The sequence below is a fragment of the Talpa occidentalis genome, unplaced genomic scaffold, assembly GCF_014898055.3.
Source record: "Talpa occidentalis isolate TD23 unplaced genomic scaffold, MPIMG_talOcc4v2.1 talOcc4.7, whole genome shotgun sequence".
Lineage (NCBI taxonomy): Eukaryota > Metazoa > Chordata > Mammalia > Eulipotyphla > Talpidae > Talpa > Talpa occidentalis.
Genome location: NW_023605083.1, coordinates 121,626,750 through 121,641,161, shown reverse-complemented (window position 1 = coordinate 121,641,161; position 14,412 = coordinate 121,626,750). Strand labels below are relative to the sequence as shown.

The window sequence follows — 14,412 nt, the reverse complement described above, 5'->3', positions numbered from 1 at the left end:
ACAAAAGCAGGGAGCAGTGTGTGTGTGTGTGTGTGTTGGGGGTGGGGTGGAGAATGGGGGTTCTTTTCCTGCCACAGCTGATTTCCTTGGCTTCTGGGTTCCAAATGGACCCTACCCCTGGGAATCCTTGATGAGAATGCAAGGCTTACTGAGAATTAATCCTACCTGAAGGTGGGGCTGTCCAGGGGGCAGAGCTGGTTGCCTGTTTCTGGCTTGGGGAGTGGAGTTAGAGCTTAAACATCTAGCTCCTCTCAGCCTCATCTGATCGCTTCCTGCTACCTCACTTTCATTGGGTCTTGGAGGACCTGCCTTCGTTTGGAAGAAAATGAGATCATGTCTGAAATGGATCATGGGCTGTTTAGGGATAGGCCCAGGTGGGTGCATGCAGAGTGTTTGAAGCTCAAGGATCTGCTAGGGGGCTGGCGGAGTCAGTGAGCTGGGGAACGGGATCGGTCAGCAAGCTTGTAGTTCTGTACCGGGCATTCTCTGTTAATACATGCATCTCAGCCTACTGCTGGGCCTTTAGGTGCCTTTGTACAAACTGGAAAATTGTGTCCCTTATTTTGAATGGACTCAGCCTGTGTCAGTCCCATGGCATGGCTCATTGAACTTCAGACCTCCTCGCCCAGGCACAAACTAACAACACGCACATAGCCCTGTACTTGGGCCCTGGTTCTCCAGTGCTGATGAGGGTGGGGTGTTGGGTCTGGGATGAATGTGTCAACCTTTCCAAACTCTGGGAGACCACATGGGTTATGGGTGGAAGAGAGGTGGTTACCCTCATGCCCTAACTTGTTAAATGGGCAGACCAAGTCGGAGGCACATCACAGTTCCAGAGTTGGTGGCACAAGGATCAGAAAGTAGGGAGATGACGTGACTTGAGAGTCCCAGCTTAGGCTACTGGGGCTGGGATATCAGCATCTCCCTTAACTTCTGCTGCAGCCTCCAGGTCAGCTTTGCATCCCCCTGTTGCCATGGAAAGAGTTCAGAAACTTACCTGCTTTTTCTCATCTGGTGCATACGTAACCCACATCAGGACACTTGGAGTCTAGAAGGCTTCACATCTAACAGGCGCTGGGAAAGGAGTTTGGTTGGTGTGGTGTGGCGACCATAGCCTTGTCCCATCCTCGGACACTGGGAAGACTCACTAGTTATAGAGCGGAGAAGCCAGGGTCTGGCCCAAGTCTGTTTATCCTCTCCGTGCCCCTCTCTCTGTTCCCCAGGTGTAAAGTGACAAGCTCTGAGGTCTCCTTCGACACTCAGATTTCTGAGTTGGGGGCCTCTAACCCTGCTCCATCTCTCCCCAGGGATGCAGTTCTGAGTGCCTGACTGCCTCGCCCGGAAGGATGGCCTCGGATGGGCATTAGAGGCACAGCGGCCCCGGGCTCCTGTCCCGTCCGTCTGTCTGTTATCGTCTGTCTCTCTTGACATCACCGCAGCTCCACCCCCTCCTGTCCCAGCCCCCAACGCCAGCTTCCTGCAGGCCCAGAGCCGGCATGAACTCTCCCAACGAGTCGGGTAAGAGCTGGGAGGCCAGAGAAGAGCACCTACGGGTCGCTTGGATGCGATGGGCTGTGCGGGTATCTAGCCAGGGCCAGCTGACCTTCAGTGTCTGAGCTGTGAGGGGGCGAGGGGGCCTGCAGTGGAGAAGCATTGCTGCTAAAGGACAGAGGCAAACCTGTAGTTATTGACCTTGGGGGTAGACTTCGGAACCAATGGGGCGACAATCCAGGCCGACCCCGGGAGGACCAACTCTGTTCCCATGCCTCTGTGCCCCGCTTGGGGGCCTTCCATTCCCTCCCCACCCTGCCCTGTGTGTCCCTGATCCCTCTGAACAGTTGGGGATGATGTTGTAAGAGCTAAGAATTTCCCTGTGGCAGCAGAGAGCCCAGCATTTTGTGCTGGTGACTTTTCTTCTTGGTGGAGTATTTCTTTGTGTTGCATACTTTTTTTTATTAGTGGAAGGTTTCAGGGCCTTTGGCCTGAGCCTGTGTCGGGATGTGTGGGACTGGGCTGGGGTGCAGTGCTATGTTGGTCGAGGAGCCGTGGCTCTCTCCTTTGAGTCCAGGTAGACTTCTTCTCCTCTTGGGCTCTAGACATGGTGGATTCCTAGTCTGGGGCCTTTGAGTCTGAGATTTCCTATTCCCCTTTGCTTCTAGGACCCTGCCTAGTGCTGCCAGAAATAGTCAGTGGGTGGGTCTCCAGGCTACTTTGTGCATGGGTGGGTCTGGGTGTGTGCCCATGAGGATGTGTCCAAGTGGCCTGAGTTGGACCCTCAGGAGTTTCACACATGGGTCAAGGGTCAGTGTGGTCAGGGTAATAACTGCCTTCTCTCCTGAGCTGTCTCTTTCTGTATAGTCTTAAAGGATCAGAGCCCATGTTTTCTAACTTTAAGCCCCCGTAGCCCCTCTATCTCCCACACCTTTTTCTGTAGGGGTGGAGGGATATTTTTTCTTCTTTTAGGGACAGTGAAACTAGAAATGAAAACCCATTTGCAGAATGGCACAGAGATAGCCTGGGGGGTGGAGGTCATGGGGGGAAATCCGTGCCCTCGTCTTCACTTTGTTGGGCCTGATGCTTTGTGTTGTGGGGACCCAGTGCTGGTGATATGTGGGAGAGGCCCTCACCAGGGTCCTGGCGGCTCCAGCAGACTCAGGGAAGCGGGAAGCTGGTGCAGTTGGTTGACTTGTGCTGTTTATTTGGGTCAAGGATATGTCCCTCCCCTCCCTCGCAGGCATGACAGACCCTGGGCATGGCTGCAGGCAGAGTCGAAGGCCAACTGGAGAACCTGGGCTTCTGGGACTCCCCAAGTCAGCCTTGCCCCTCCTGCAGGGTGCGTGACTCCCTGAGATCCTCCTGCCTCTGCCCTTGCTTTCATCCATCCTGTAGGCTCTGTGCCCTGGGTTAGACGTGGAGAGGTGCATGTGACTAGGTGCTGGAGGGGGCAGTGTTCTGCTCTCACTTCCTGCTTCCTCCTTTTAGGTTGGACCACAAAGGGAAAGGAGAGGCCTAGTGGGTTCTCATTAGTCCCTTGCCCATCTCAGCTGGACACTGCCCCTGGTGGGGATGATTGTGCCGGGCAGTAATGCCAGCTTTTCCTTTCCTCTGAGCTACTCTGTAGCCCTGTCCAGGAGGCACTGCCAGTCACACCTGGGGCTAACCCTTGGCCCTGGGGCTTCTATTGGTGGTTTGGGAAGGACTTTTCCCAGATTTGGGGTTTCAGGTCTTTCCAGTGAAAGGCCAAAATAATCCCTGTTGGATAGATGAGGCCACTAGGTTGCCGTTCCAGACCTTGGAGGTCTGAGTTCCCCTTGCACCAGCCATTCCGCCAGGGTTGAAGGGTGTGGCAGTAGCTGCAGGTGTACACCGTGCACAGAAAGCTGGCAGCCTGGGAGGAGCTGCTGAGCGGGCCTGGAGGAGCCTCCTGAGTGGGCCCTATGGAATGGGCTGCACCTCTTGGCTGGCTTTCCAGCTCCCCCCAGCAGGGGGAGATGCTGTCTTCTCTGTGCTGGGAAAGGAGGGCGAGGAGGGGGCCAGAGATTGGGAGCCTCATTTTAGGACTGTGAGGAGCCTTCAGAGCTGGGATTATTACTTGGGGGCAGCCCCTTGAGGCCTTTCCTCCTCAGATTGCCCCAGGCTCTGGGACCAGCTACAATTGCTTGGGGCCCCTGGGCCAGGGAGGCACCAGCCTCCACACAGCCCTTCCCCATCCAGAAGCCCAGCATCTGCTATTCCAGAGTGGCATCTGGGCTAGGGGTGTGGTGCCTGGCACCTGCATAAGTCTGGAAACCATGTGCTCTTAAGTGCCTCAGAAGTAAAAGGAAAGCGCATGGCTGTTCAGTCCCTCCATGGACACCCCACAGAAAATCCCAGGAAGAGCCTGAATCCACAAGGCATAGAGGTGGGAATGATGAGACTAGTTGCTCCCCAGGACCTGAGTGCCCCAGGCTCCTGAGCAACTCACTCCCTCTCCCCACATCTCCAAAGACTCCCTTGTCATTCCCAAGGGCACAGAACCACAGGCCTGGTTAAGAGCAGAATCTTCTGCTGTTCCCCATTCCTCAGTTTCTTTTAGTTACTGGAGCTTACTGCTTGGCCAGTCCTTGCTGAGTATCACTGACCTGCCCAGCCCTGAGTTTGGCCTGCAGGGGAGCAGAATCAGATAGAAGGTGGTCCGTCCTGCCCCTCGCAGTCAGTGAGAGGGTGTGCCTGGTGAGGGGCGGCAGGTAGCCACGTGGAGTGATTTCCTTTTGGGCTCACCCCTCCTCCCTGGGGAGTGGGAGTTGATCTACTTACCTTGGGTCTGGGCCCCATGCCAGCATTTGACCTCATTTGCCTCTTTTGCTGTCCTGAGAGTACAGGTTGAAGCCATTGATGGGGCTGCCGCTTCCCTGAGGAGGCCACTCCCTGATGTCTGGCTTCTCTTCAGGTGAAAGGGGGCTTGAGAGCCAAACTTCATTTTTCTGGAGCTGACCGTGACTGCTCCCGTCCTGGGGTTGAAGGACTGACGGACCTGCCTCCTGCCTGGACTCGCCAAGCCAGGATGGAGCACCTGGGACGGGGCCCTGCTCGGTCATTGTCCCGTGCCATTGCCCAAAGGAGAGGGTTTGAGTGAGCTCTGCCACGAGAGCCAGTTTAGATGGTCACAGGGCCGCAGAGGAGGCAGCCAGGTCCTTAGCCCCGGCGTGGGAGGGAGACAAGCTTTGTGACGACAACCGCCTGCCCAGCACCTCCCAGCACGCTCCACACTTTCTCTCCTTCCCTTTCCCAGGAGGGAGGGCAGCTGCCCCCTCCTTTCTGGGTGACCAGAGAATCTGGGGCATGGGCGTGGGGTGGAGCCAGGAACCTCGGCGTCCTGCCTCCCCGACTCGGGCTGGGCCTCTGCTCCTGAGCCCCTAGGGGAGGCGGGCAGCCAGCCCCGAGGAGGAGAAAGTGGGTCAGTGCTGGCATGGGGCGGGGGTCTGGGAAGTGGACACTCGGTGTCCCTTTTCCACTTGCATGGCCCCTGGCGTGCCTCTGTGCTCACTGTAGACTGGGATCTGCTTCTCCTTCCTCTTCCCTGCGCCATCATTCCAAAGGGATTGATGGCTTAGAATGGAATGGTTGGAGGAGGCAGGGTCAACCCTGAGGGGATATGGAAGATGCCAAAGTAGGTGTTCACATTTTTCCTGGACTTGGTTTCAAATGAGAGGGTTCATCCAGCGCCTAGCATGGGCCTGGCACATGGCAGCTCCTGGGCAATGCCGACACGCTCCGGCATGACTGGGCTCAGAGGGCAGGAGAGAACTGGAGGGCAGGCAGCCTGACGTCTCTGGAGCCCTAGGGCAGCTGGCACCCCGCACTCTAACCAGGGTGCTCCTGGGCCAGCCCTTGACTTTTTTCCTGTTTACAAAGCAGGTCTTGCTTCCTTGCGTCAGGGCTCCATCCAACCCAACTTTTAGAGCCCAGGAAATGGGATCTTGGAGGCGCTCACGGAGCCGGCACTGTGTTCCTCCCCTTCTCTGGAGGCTTAGGAGGCCTGAGCCCAGGGAGGAAATGAGGCCATTGTGGTCTGGAGGGGAGGTGCTAGCTCTCTATAAGGTCCAAGTACCCCATGCTTGGTGGGTGCTCTCTGAGGTTTGCAGGGTAATGCATGGGTGGGCCGACTGGGTTGGGACGGAGGAGAGAAATGAACCACAAGGAGAGGGGGGCTGTGAAGCAGGAAGGATTGAAGTTAAACATCGGGAAGACCTTGTTGCGTCACCTGAATCTAAGAAGAAAAAGAGACACTTGTCTCCACCCCAGGTTTCCTTTCTTACTGCTGGGAGGATTCTGGGAATTGCATTGAGGAATGTCTGGCTGTTTCTGACACTTTGCTTCCCACCTCAGCTGTTAATGGAACAGTAACAGCGCTGGAAGCTGGCCCTGGTGACTCTGGCCACCTCTGGATGTCCAGCCTTCTGCGAACTCTGATCCTCCCTGAGTAGAATTTTTCCCTCTGTAGGTTTCTAGCTGCTCCAGGTTCTGGAGACCCTGATTTTGAGTCATTGTAACTGGTGACTTCCTTTCTTCCAGAACAGGGCTCCCCTCCCGTACTCTCCTATGCCTGGGGCGGGCAGAGAGAGCCAGGACAGGGCTAGCCAGCCCTTCCGGTTGCTCCTAGCGTGGGTGGGTGGAGCTCTGGGCTGGGAGGGCCTGTTGCCCCCGGCTTTCTGGGCTCCCTGGAGTCTGCTGCATGTTACCCCACCTGGGCTTCCCTTTCCTTCCTCTTGAGAGAGCCTAGTTAGCCAGGATGAACCTGCGGCAGGGGGTGGAGAACGAGGTCTCCATGCCCACCCTGATGCCCACCAACCTCAGGCCCTGGTAGCAGCACTGCTCCATTCCCATTTTTCTAGAGTCCATCCTGGCTGAGAGGCTGGGCCTCAGTCTCCTGTTCTTTCCTACCCGTCTGTCCCCCCAGTATACAATTTTGGGCCTGGGATCTAGGATCTGGGAAAATCCACCTCGACCACCTCCCATGTTCATGTACCCGCACCGCCCCCCCAGCCTGAGGGCAGGAGGCCCCTTTGCCATCCCTGACTGGCAGAAGCTGGGTGGGAAGATGGGCTTCAGGAGCTATAGCCACTGTGTCCTTGGTTGGCCAGTTCCTCTTGGGCTCCCGACAGGAGGGTGAGGTCATCCAGTCCAGGGAGAGGACAGGTGTCCCTGGCTCCATGCCTAGAGTTGGGGGCAAGGAGGGGCCAGGAGGGGGCTCGAAAATAGCAACTGTGACATCAGGAAGGGGGAGGGGGCATAGACCCAGGAATAACCAGGCTATTAAAAGGCTCCAGTGAGGTCAGGGGGCCAAGTGGGATCTCTCTACCAGTGGGAGGTAACACCTGAGGAAAAGGGACTGGCCAGCAGTAGACCTGGTGGGTGGGTATTACTAGTCCTCTTGGGGTACCGGCCCTAAATTCCTGCAGAGCCCCAGCTGCTCTGCCAGGCCTGAGGCTGGTGGGGAAGGATTGGGGGCTGGCAGCCTCTGGGCTCTTGAGAGGCCCCGACCTCATCTGTTCCTGCCTGGGTAATGGGGGTCATCACACCTGTTAGCAGAAACCCTAGGACGGGTTCCTGCACTCCCCGTTCAAGAGGCAGTGGGCTGTGGTGGTAGACTGCAGACATCTCAGCCCTGCATGTAGGCAGCTGTAGGATCTAGGGTGAATGACTTCATCTTTGTGCCTCAATTTCTCCCCTGTACCTATCTCCTGGGGTCATCATGCAGAAAAAATTAAGTCATATATGTGTTGCTCTTAGCATTGCCTCAGGTACTATTTGTACTCTGAGAATGCGCAGGTGCTTCTCCATCCTCTTCCCTGGACAGGGGCAAGACCTGCCCCGCTGGAAGGAAGCTGAGCAGCCTCTGGAGGCAACACCATAATGGGTAGGAGGGAGCTGCCATTTAACTGCTGCTAGGGGTCTTCTTACTGGTTGAGGGGGTGGGGAGACACCTCCCAGCTCTGAGGAAAGGGAGAAGTTAAGTAAACTTCCCCCTGTGGTCAGGGCTCCTAGACCAGGTGGCCTTGTCAGCTGCCTTTTCCAGACCCACTTCCTTTACCTGCTCTGGATGGCAAGGGGAGGGGAGAGGGATGGAGCTTGCTTCTGTCTCCAGCCCCTTGCCTACCAATAACAGCTCCAGAGCTCCTCCGAAACTCACGGGCTCTCCAGCCTGTGCCCTTCTCCAGCCTGGTTTTGGTCACTGGGCTCTGTGGCCTTGGCCCTGAGTACAGGCCCTCCCCTGTTCCCATCCCCCTCCTTGGCGCTTCCTCCTGGGGTGGAACTCACCTCCCCCCACCCCCGATGGGGCCTCCGCCAGGCCTGGGCTCCTGGCAGCCGGCCGGCGGCTCCCTGAGCATGCTCCACCTATTTATAGACAGGGCCCTCCCCCAACTGCTATTTCAGTCTCCTGCCAGCTGCCGGCGGCTCATTCGGGAAGGAGGAGCAGGGAGCCGGGCCCAGAGCTGTCACCCAGGGTTGGGAGGGAACACAGAGAGCCCGCCTGCCTGCTGAGCTCCCCTTCCTGTCCCCTGAGCACTCAGCCATACCCGGCTCCTGTGAGCTGGGGGACGGTGCTGGTCGCTGGTCGGATGCCCCTCTAGAGGAGAGTGGCCGTAGCTCCTGGGCCTGTCTGCCGGCTCCTCCTGCTGCCAGGAACCTAGTGCAACCAGGCCGGATGAGGCATCTCCCCACTGCTCCGGTCCCAACCACAGTGGCCTGAGGGAGCCCCTGAGCAGTGAGGGCCCCACCCGACCACTTTTCCTTTGGCTGACTTCCCGCCTCAGGCGGCCCCCTCCCTGGCATGCTGCTGGTGCCCAAGGCTCAGGGGCTTGTGGAGATGCTGCAGACCATCTATGAGACGGAATCCTGTTTCTCAGCAGATGGGATGTCAAGCCGGGAGCCATCCTTGGAGATCCTGCCTCGGACCCCTCTGCATGGCATCCCTGTGGCAGGTAAGTGCCTCAGCGTTCCAGCCTGCCCTCTGCCCCTGGACAGCCTTGTCCCTGGACTGAGCATTTGGCTTCAAGTCTCACCCAGATAGGGTCTTGCTTGGGTTTTTCTGGAGAGCTTTGTTGATAATACAGGCAGTCAGGGGAGCCTTGCGCACCCAGGTGGGCTTCCCTGTCCTCCCTGGCCCAGAACCTGCCCTCTGGTCATACCCTCCAGCTGCGTTCCGCTGCATCTTCAGCAGGGTTGGTATCAGCTGCTGGGGGCTGTGGATTACTAGAGGATCCTGGCCTAGTTGGCACTGCAGTCAGAGGGGAGGAAGTGGGTCAGTGACCTGCCATCAGATTGCTCCCTAGGTCTGGGCAGGGGGAGAAGGTGGAGTGTCCATAAGAATAAAGGCTCCCTAGCTCTCCGGGCTGTTGCTTGGGGACAGAAGGTGGAGTGCAGTGATTTCTGCAAGTCTCTGTCAGAAGTCCCTTGGGAACAGACGGCTGGGGAGGAGGTTTGTGCTTGTGGTAGAGTTAGGCAGAGGCTGGTGCCCAGGATGTCAGGGGTCTTGGCTGCTTTAGCTCCTGGCTCCTCCATAACTCTCCTTCCCCCAGGCCTCGGTGTATTCCCACATCATTAGGATGAAGGGGTGCCACCTGAGCTCGTGTGGGCTTGAGGACCTCCTAACCCTGCCACCTTCTCAGCAGGAACTTTTTGGCCCTTGGCTAGGGGTGGGGCCCCCCTGAGTTGGGCCACTCCCTCCCTCTCTCCCAGGAACCTGTTGGCAGCATCAAGCCTTTCTGGCAAAGCTTCCCCACCAGGCCGGCACCACAAGATGCTTCCTCTAGGGAGGGGCCTGCTGGACCCATGCCTGCTTGGCCCCTCCTGGCAGTGGTTTGGCACCCCGGTGTGGGTGTCTATGTCTGTATGTATAGGGAGTCTTGGCCTCTGGATACGTGGGTGTGGGTCCCAAGCCTTAAACTGGAAGCTGTGGGAGCAGTGTGCCTACTGAGGTACCTGTGATTTGGCTCTGAGCCATCCAGGGATAAGGTTGCAGCTAGACTGGGATGTGTCAGAGGGTGAATGTTTTGGGAAACCCTTGGAACAAAGTCTGCTATCTGCTTGGGCTTGGATGCCCATGCCATCACCTAGTATAGGGGACCAGCCTTATAGGGTGCCCATGCAGGCCTTTGGATGGGGGGCATAATCTTGGGGGCCAGCCCTGCAGCGTGCCTATGGATGGGGTATAAACATGGAGGGCTAGCCCAGCCCTGGTAAGGTTGAGTCTGTAGCTCTAGCTAAAGACCCTGCCTGGTGACCCCCAAATCCTCTGGGAGGCCAGGTGGTCTCTTTGAAAGCAAAGGACTGACTGACTGACTGCACAGCATCTGCTTGGTACTTCTGTGGCAGATGCCATATCGATCCCCCCCATCCTACCCTGTCCCCACTGTCCCTTGACTCCCAGCAGCAGCTGGTAGTTGGCCGGAAGTTTCCCCCTCAACTTGTTCTCTCACCTTTTAAGTTAGATCCTCGGATCCTTGCAAACTGGAGCCCCCGTCGCCCCATCCCTTCCCTAAGGCTTTCTGTCCCTGCACAGTCCTCCCCCAGCCAGCACCTCTCTGGATCCCTGTCTGTCCACTCCCTTTCCAGCAGTGGCTCTCGCTAGCGCTTTCTCTCTCTCTCTTTCTCTCTCCCTCCTCGGCCTAGCCTTCTGCGTGGTGGCGTGGTCCATGCTGGCAGGAGGGAGGTGTGAGTCACCTCGGCAGCTCCGGGAGAGGCTAAGAATGTTCCCCCTGCGCAGCTCTGATGCTGTGTCTGTGACGCGGCTGGGGACAGATATAGGCCTGGAGCTCGCTGTCTTGTTTTTTTTTTTGGACTCTGGAATGTAAATAGATGTTTCAAATAGAAACACTTTAACCTTTGGGTTAAAAAAAATCCACCCCAGATAAACACAGCTATGAGAGCTCAGGCCGCCTGCTGCCCCACCACCCCCCACTCCCTCTAAAAGCAGGTGTGCAGGGACACTGCTTGGGTGGCGCAAGTCACTGGCCCTCCCCAGCCCCATGGATTGGGGAAAAGGGGCTTTCCAGGGTGGGTGTTTGCTACTCTGGACTCTACTTACTCTAATAGCAAGTCTTTGAACCCCTACTTTAGGGGTCTCCTTTGCTCCTGGGTTGCCTAGTTCACTGCCATTCCCCAGCACTTAGCACAGTGCCTGGCATGTGGATGAATGAGTGTTGCTGGAGGGGGCTGGCATCCAGGGCTGATGGCAGGACTCCTGGGCTCTATTCTGGGGCTTGGTGTATAGAGATAGCATTGGTGAGTGGCCCCACACAAGCCAGGGCCTTGGCACCAGGTCAGATGAGGGGTGCTCTCTGCTGTTCCTGCTTGAGAAGGGGGACATACCAGCTTCCGCTGGTGTGCTCAGAGGTCTTCCCGAATGAATGGGGTCTCTGCCTGTCTCCCCCTCAGCAGCCCAGTGCATAGTGGGCAACTCTTCATCCAGTCCTGGTCTTGCTTTGGGGAACCTGGGAACATGGATCCAGTGTGGGTTTCCTCAGGACACATGGCAGGGAAATCCCTTCCTCCCTTCTGTGGGCCCTGGATTCCCCTCTTGCCTGCGCTGGGCAGAGCTGATGCTTGGCCATGTGCAGGATATTGTGAGCAGGCGTGGAGGGGGAGTCTTTGTCCCCGGAGAGGGAGGTTATGAATCCTGCTTGTGCCAGGAAGGGATGCTGTGGATTTGGGGAAGTGCCAAGGGACTTGGGTTTGGTATTGGGATTTTCCTTGGACATTCTTCACATTTTCCAGCCCATTCCAAGCTTGCTGGGGTGGGGTTGGGGGGGTTAGGGTTCGGAGAGGCATGTAGGTGTAGGGCTGGGAGGTGGGAAGGGCGAGACTGAGGGAAGGGAACTAGTACTGTAATGAACCAATTGCAAGGCATCAGGTGCTTTCCTGGCCTTCTCTCTCGGGAAAATGTAAATAGCCATGTTTTACAACTGAGAAGGATCAGAGAGTTAAAGGAACTTGCTCAGGTCACAAAGTAAGTGGCAGCTGGGACTGAGACTCAGATTTCTGGGTATGGCCACTGCTAACCTGCCCAAAAGTTCCTTTGTACAATTTTTTTAAAAATGATCCTTCTTCTTATACTAGAGTCTGTGGCCCAGCAATTGGGATGTAGCCTAGATTTCAGCCCCCAAACTACCCCTTCAGATTGGTGCCTTTGTGCAGTACAGAATCTGTCCAGCCTTGTTTCATGGGCCTCTGTGCCTCCAGTGTCTGTGCTCCTGGAGGATAGACATCAGTCTGGCCTCAGGGAATCCTGAGAGGAGGCTTTGTTTTCTATAAATACTGGGGATCACTTGGTCAGCTGTCTTCCTTTCTCTGGGGATTCTGGCCCAAAGAGAAAAGGGGGCTGAGGAACAAAGTAGAATACCCCATCCCATACAGACAGCCTCCCCTGCCCCCATCTCTTACCTCATCCCCTCTTTTTGTTTTTGAGACCCTCAGCTGTCCCTTCCCTGCTGCACAGCTGCCAGACAGGAAATCAGATTAACTGTGTCCACACACACAGCTGTAACAGCTGTCAGGTTGGCAGCACAAGTGAGTGTAGCCAGCCTGGGACACTGAGAATGAGATTCTCTTTCAGTTGCAATGATACTATCTTTCCAAGGCCTTACTACCCCCTAAATAAAACAAGTTTGGATTCTGTGCGGCAGCCCAGGAATCAGCATTTTAGCACTTCTCAGTTGAGTCCCGTGTGAGTAGACGCCCACCTGGCTTGGAGTCAGGGCTGTGTGGACAGGGGTCATGGCCCTTGCAGCCTGCCCATCAGGGTCACCCGTGAAAGTCCTCAGTGGATAGACGGGCTTCTGGGAGAAGGGCCTACTGCAGACAGAGGGAGACTTTTGCCATTGTCCCAGGTAAGTCCAGCTCCCAGCAACCAGACGGTCTGGCAGGAGAGGATGCTGGGACGCTGGGGAGCAGGTGTCTAAACCCCAGGCAGCGCAAACGCTATGTGGGCAGGTGGGCAGGGTGCTGTGCTGGATGCTCAGAGCTGGGTTGTGCTCGGGAGGGCTCCCGCCCTGGGGCCCCTGCCGTCCAGCCCAGGTGTGGAGCAGACTGCCCCAGCAACAGGTGCAGACTCCGTGTGGTTAGTGTGCCTTTTAATTGCTTTCAACTTGGTGCCCAAGTGGTTCCTGGAAATGGTTTCATCAGATAGCGTCTGTCCCAAGTTCAATGACCAACTCATTGGTGACGGGGGTTTTGTGACCTCCACCAAGACTGTGTACCCCCCAGCGTTCAGTCTGCCTCAAGGTTTCTTAAGGTTGTGTCTACTTGGCCCTCTTCTCCTCTGTGTTCCCAGATTCTGGCGTTCTGAAGGCCAAGCATGTGCCACAGTGTAGATCCTGGGATCCTTAATACAGAGTTTGGTTCCTCCCTATGCCTCATTAAATTCTGGAACAGCCCTCGTGGTTTCTCCTGTTTTTTAGCTGAGACCCAGGTTAAGCCCTGGCTCCTTCACCTTCTTTCCAGATGATTGGACAAATCTCTTCTACCTCTGGTCTCCCTTTTCTCCTCTGTCAACTGGGGAGTTGACTTGCTGGTTTGCAGGCCGTTGCTGAAGTCAGTTACGTCTGTCTTGAGAAAAGAGGGCCTTAGGATTTCTAGAATCCTGGCCCCAGTGGGGTGTGGAGTAGGGCTGGGGAAATAGGTTTGGGCTGCTGCAGGCCTAACAAGGATAGATACCAGGGAAGACTTCCTGACTGCCTGGAACTGGGTTCCTGAGAGCAGGGATCAAAACTTGTGCTTGTCTGTGCCGAGTAATGCTTTTGAGGGATGGCAGGGTCCCGCTGCTGTGAGCTGGGCACAGAGGACAAGAGTGTACCCTTCTTGGGCCTCCCCGGTGGCGCAGAGGTTGAGCGCTGGGTTGTGAAGCTGCCTGCAGCCTCTGCGGCACAGGTTCGATCCCCGGCTGCTCCCCGGCCACCTGAGGAGGGTCCCACATGGCGCGCAGACCTCTCCTGCTGCTCGCTGCTCCCCTCAGCAGTGTACTTCGGTCCTTCTGCCTGCTCTGTTCCCCGCTCTGGCTCTGGTGAATTCTCTCACCCTCCCGGGCTTCTGACTGTACCCAGTGCATGTATAAACAAAGCAAACAAATAAATAAATAAAAAAAAAAAAAAAACATGCCTCTATTAAAAAAAAAAAATTTAAAAAAAAAAAAAAAAAAAAAAGAGTGTACCCTTCTTGGAGGAAGCGAGACAGGAGAGACAGCTAGAAATGCTGTGGTGGGCCGGAGGCTGTTCCCAGAGACTCCTCCTCCACCTTTGGGGCCCAGCCACTGGCTGATGCTGTGTGGGGCCCATGGGAAGGGCTTGCTTGGGACAGAACCACAGAACAACCTTGGGACAGTCTGCAGTGCAAGAGCTAAAGCTTCCCTCTGGCAGAAGCCGAGCTTGGCTTCCTTAGAATTCAGGCGGGGTATGAACTTGGCCCCTTGTAAATCTCAGTATTCTATTTTGTACACTTTAGCAACATCCTGAAAAGTAGCTCAAAGGCTTCACCAGACTGCCAAGGTGGGTGGGGGGCTCTAGGACACAAAACAAATCCGGAGCCATTAATAATAACCCTGACTAGCACCGCCTGAGAGCTTCCGGCCCTGTGCCAGCGCCTCCCAAGCCCAGCAGCTCTGGGAGGTGGGTGCTATTCCTACTCCCATTTCACAGATGCTCGCACACAGCGGGGAGGTGCTCTGGGCTCTGCCGTAGGAAGTGGTGGAGCCTGACTTGAACCCTGGTGTTCTCTTACTCTAGAGCTGTTGCTCTTAACTGTTAACGTGATGTGTGTTTGCTTGTGTTACTGCAGAGTTGTGAAAATTACTAGATGAGAGTCATCCCAGCTTGCGCATGTGGAAATACTTTCTGAATTGTGGCAGAACCTGTTGAGCCTAAATTGGCCTCCCCA

General features: G+C 56.2%; 1 protein-coding gene across 10 annotated transcripts in view; it reads left to right on the top strand.

Annotated features, from left to right (window-relative positions):
• Nucleotides 1–14,412, top strand: part of HDAC5 (histone deacetylase 5) — an 82,445-nt gene that overhangs the window by 50,682 nt on the left and 17,351 nt on the right. For 6 of the 10 annotated variants that reach the window (XM_037491752.2, XM_054688697.1, XM_054688696.1 and 3 more), the window contains 2 exons: nt 1,308–1,518; nt 8,391–8,465. In XM_037491752.2, coding sequence (XP_037347649.1) covers nt 1,497–1,518; nt 8,391–8,465 — 97 coding nt within the window. In that variant the 5' untranslated portion in view covers nt 1,308–1,496. Of the gene's footprint in view, nt 1–1,307; nt 1,519–6,795; nt 6,851–7,272; nt 7,400–8,390; nt 8,466–14,412 lie in introns of those variants that run through there. The other 4 variants (XM_037491753.2, XM_037491755.2, XM_037491756.2 and 1 more) reach the window with 3 other exon arrangements.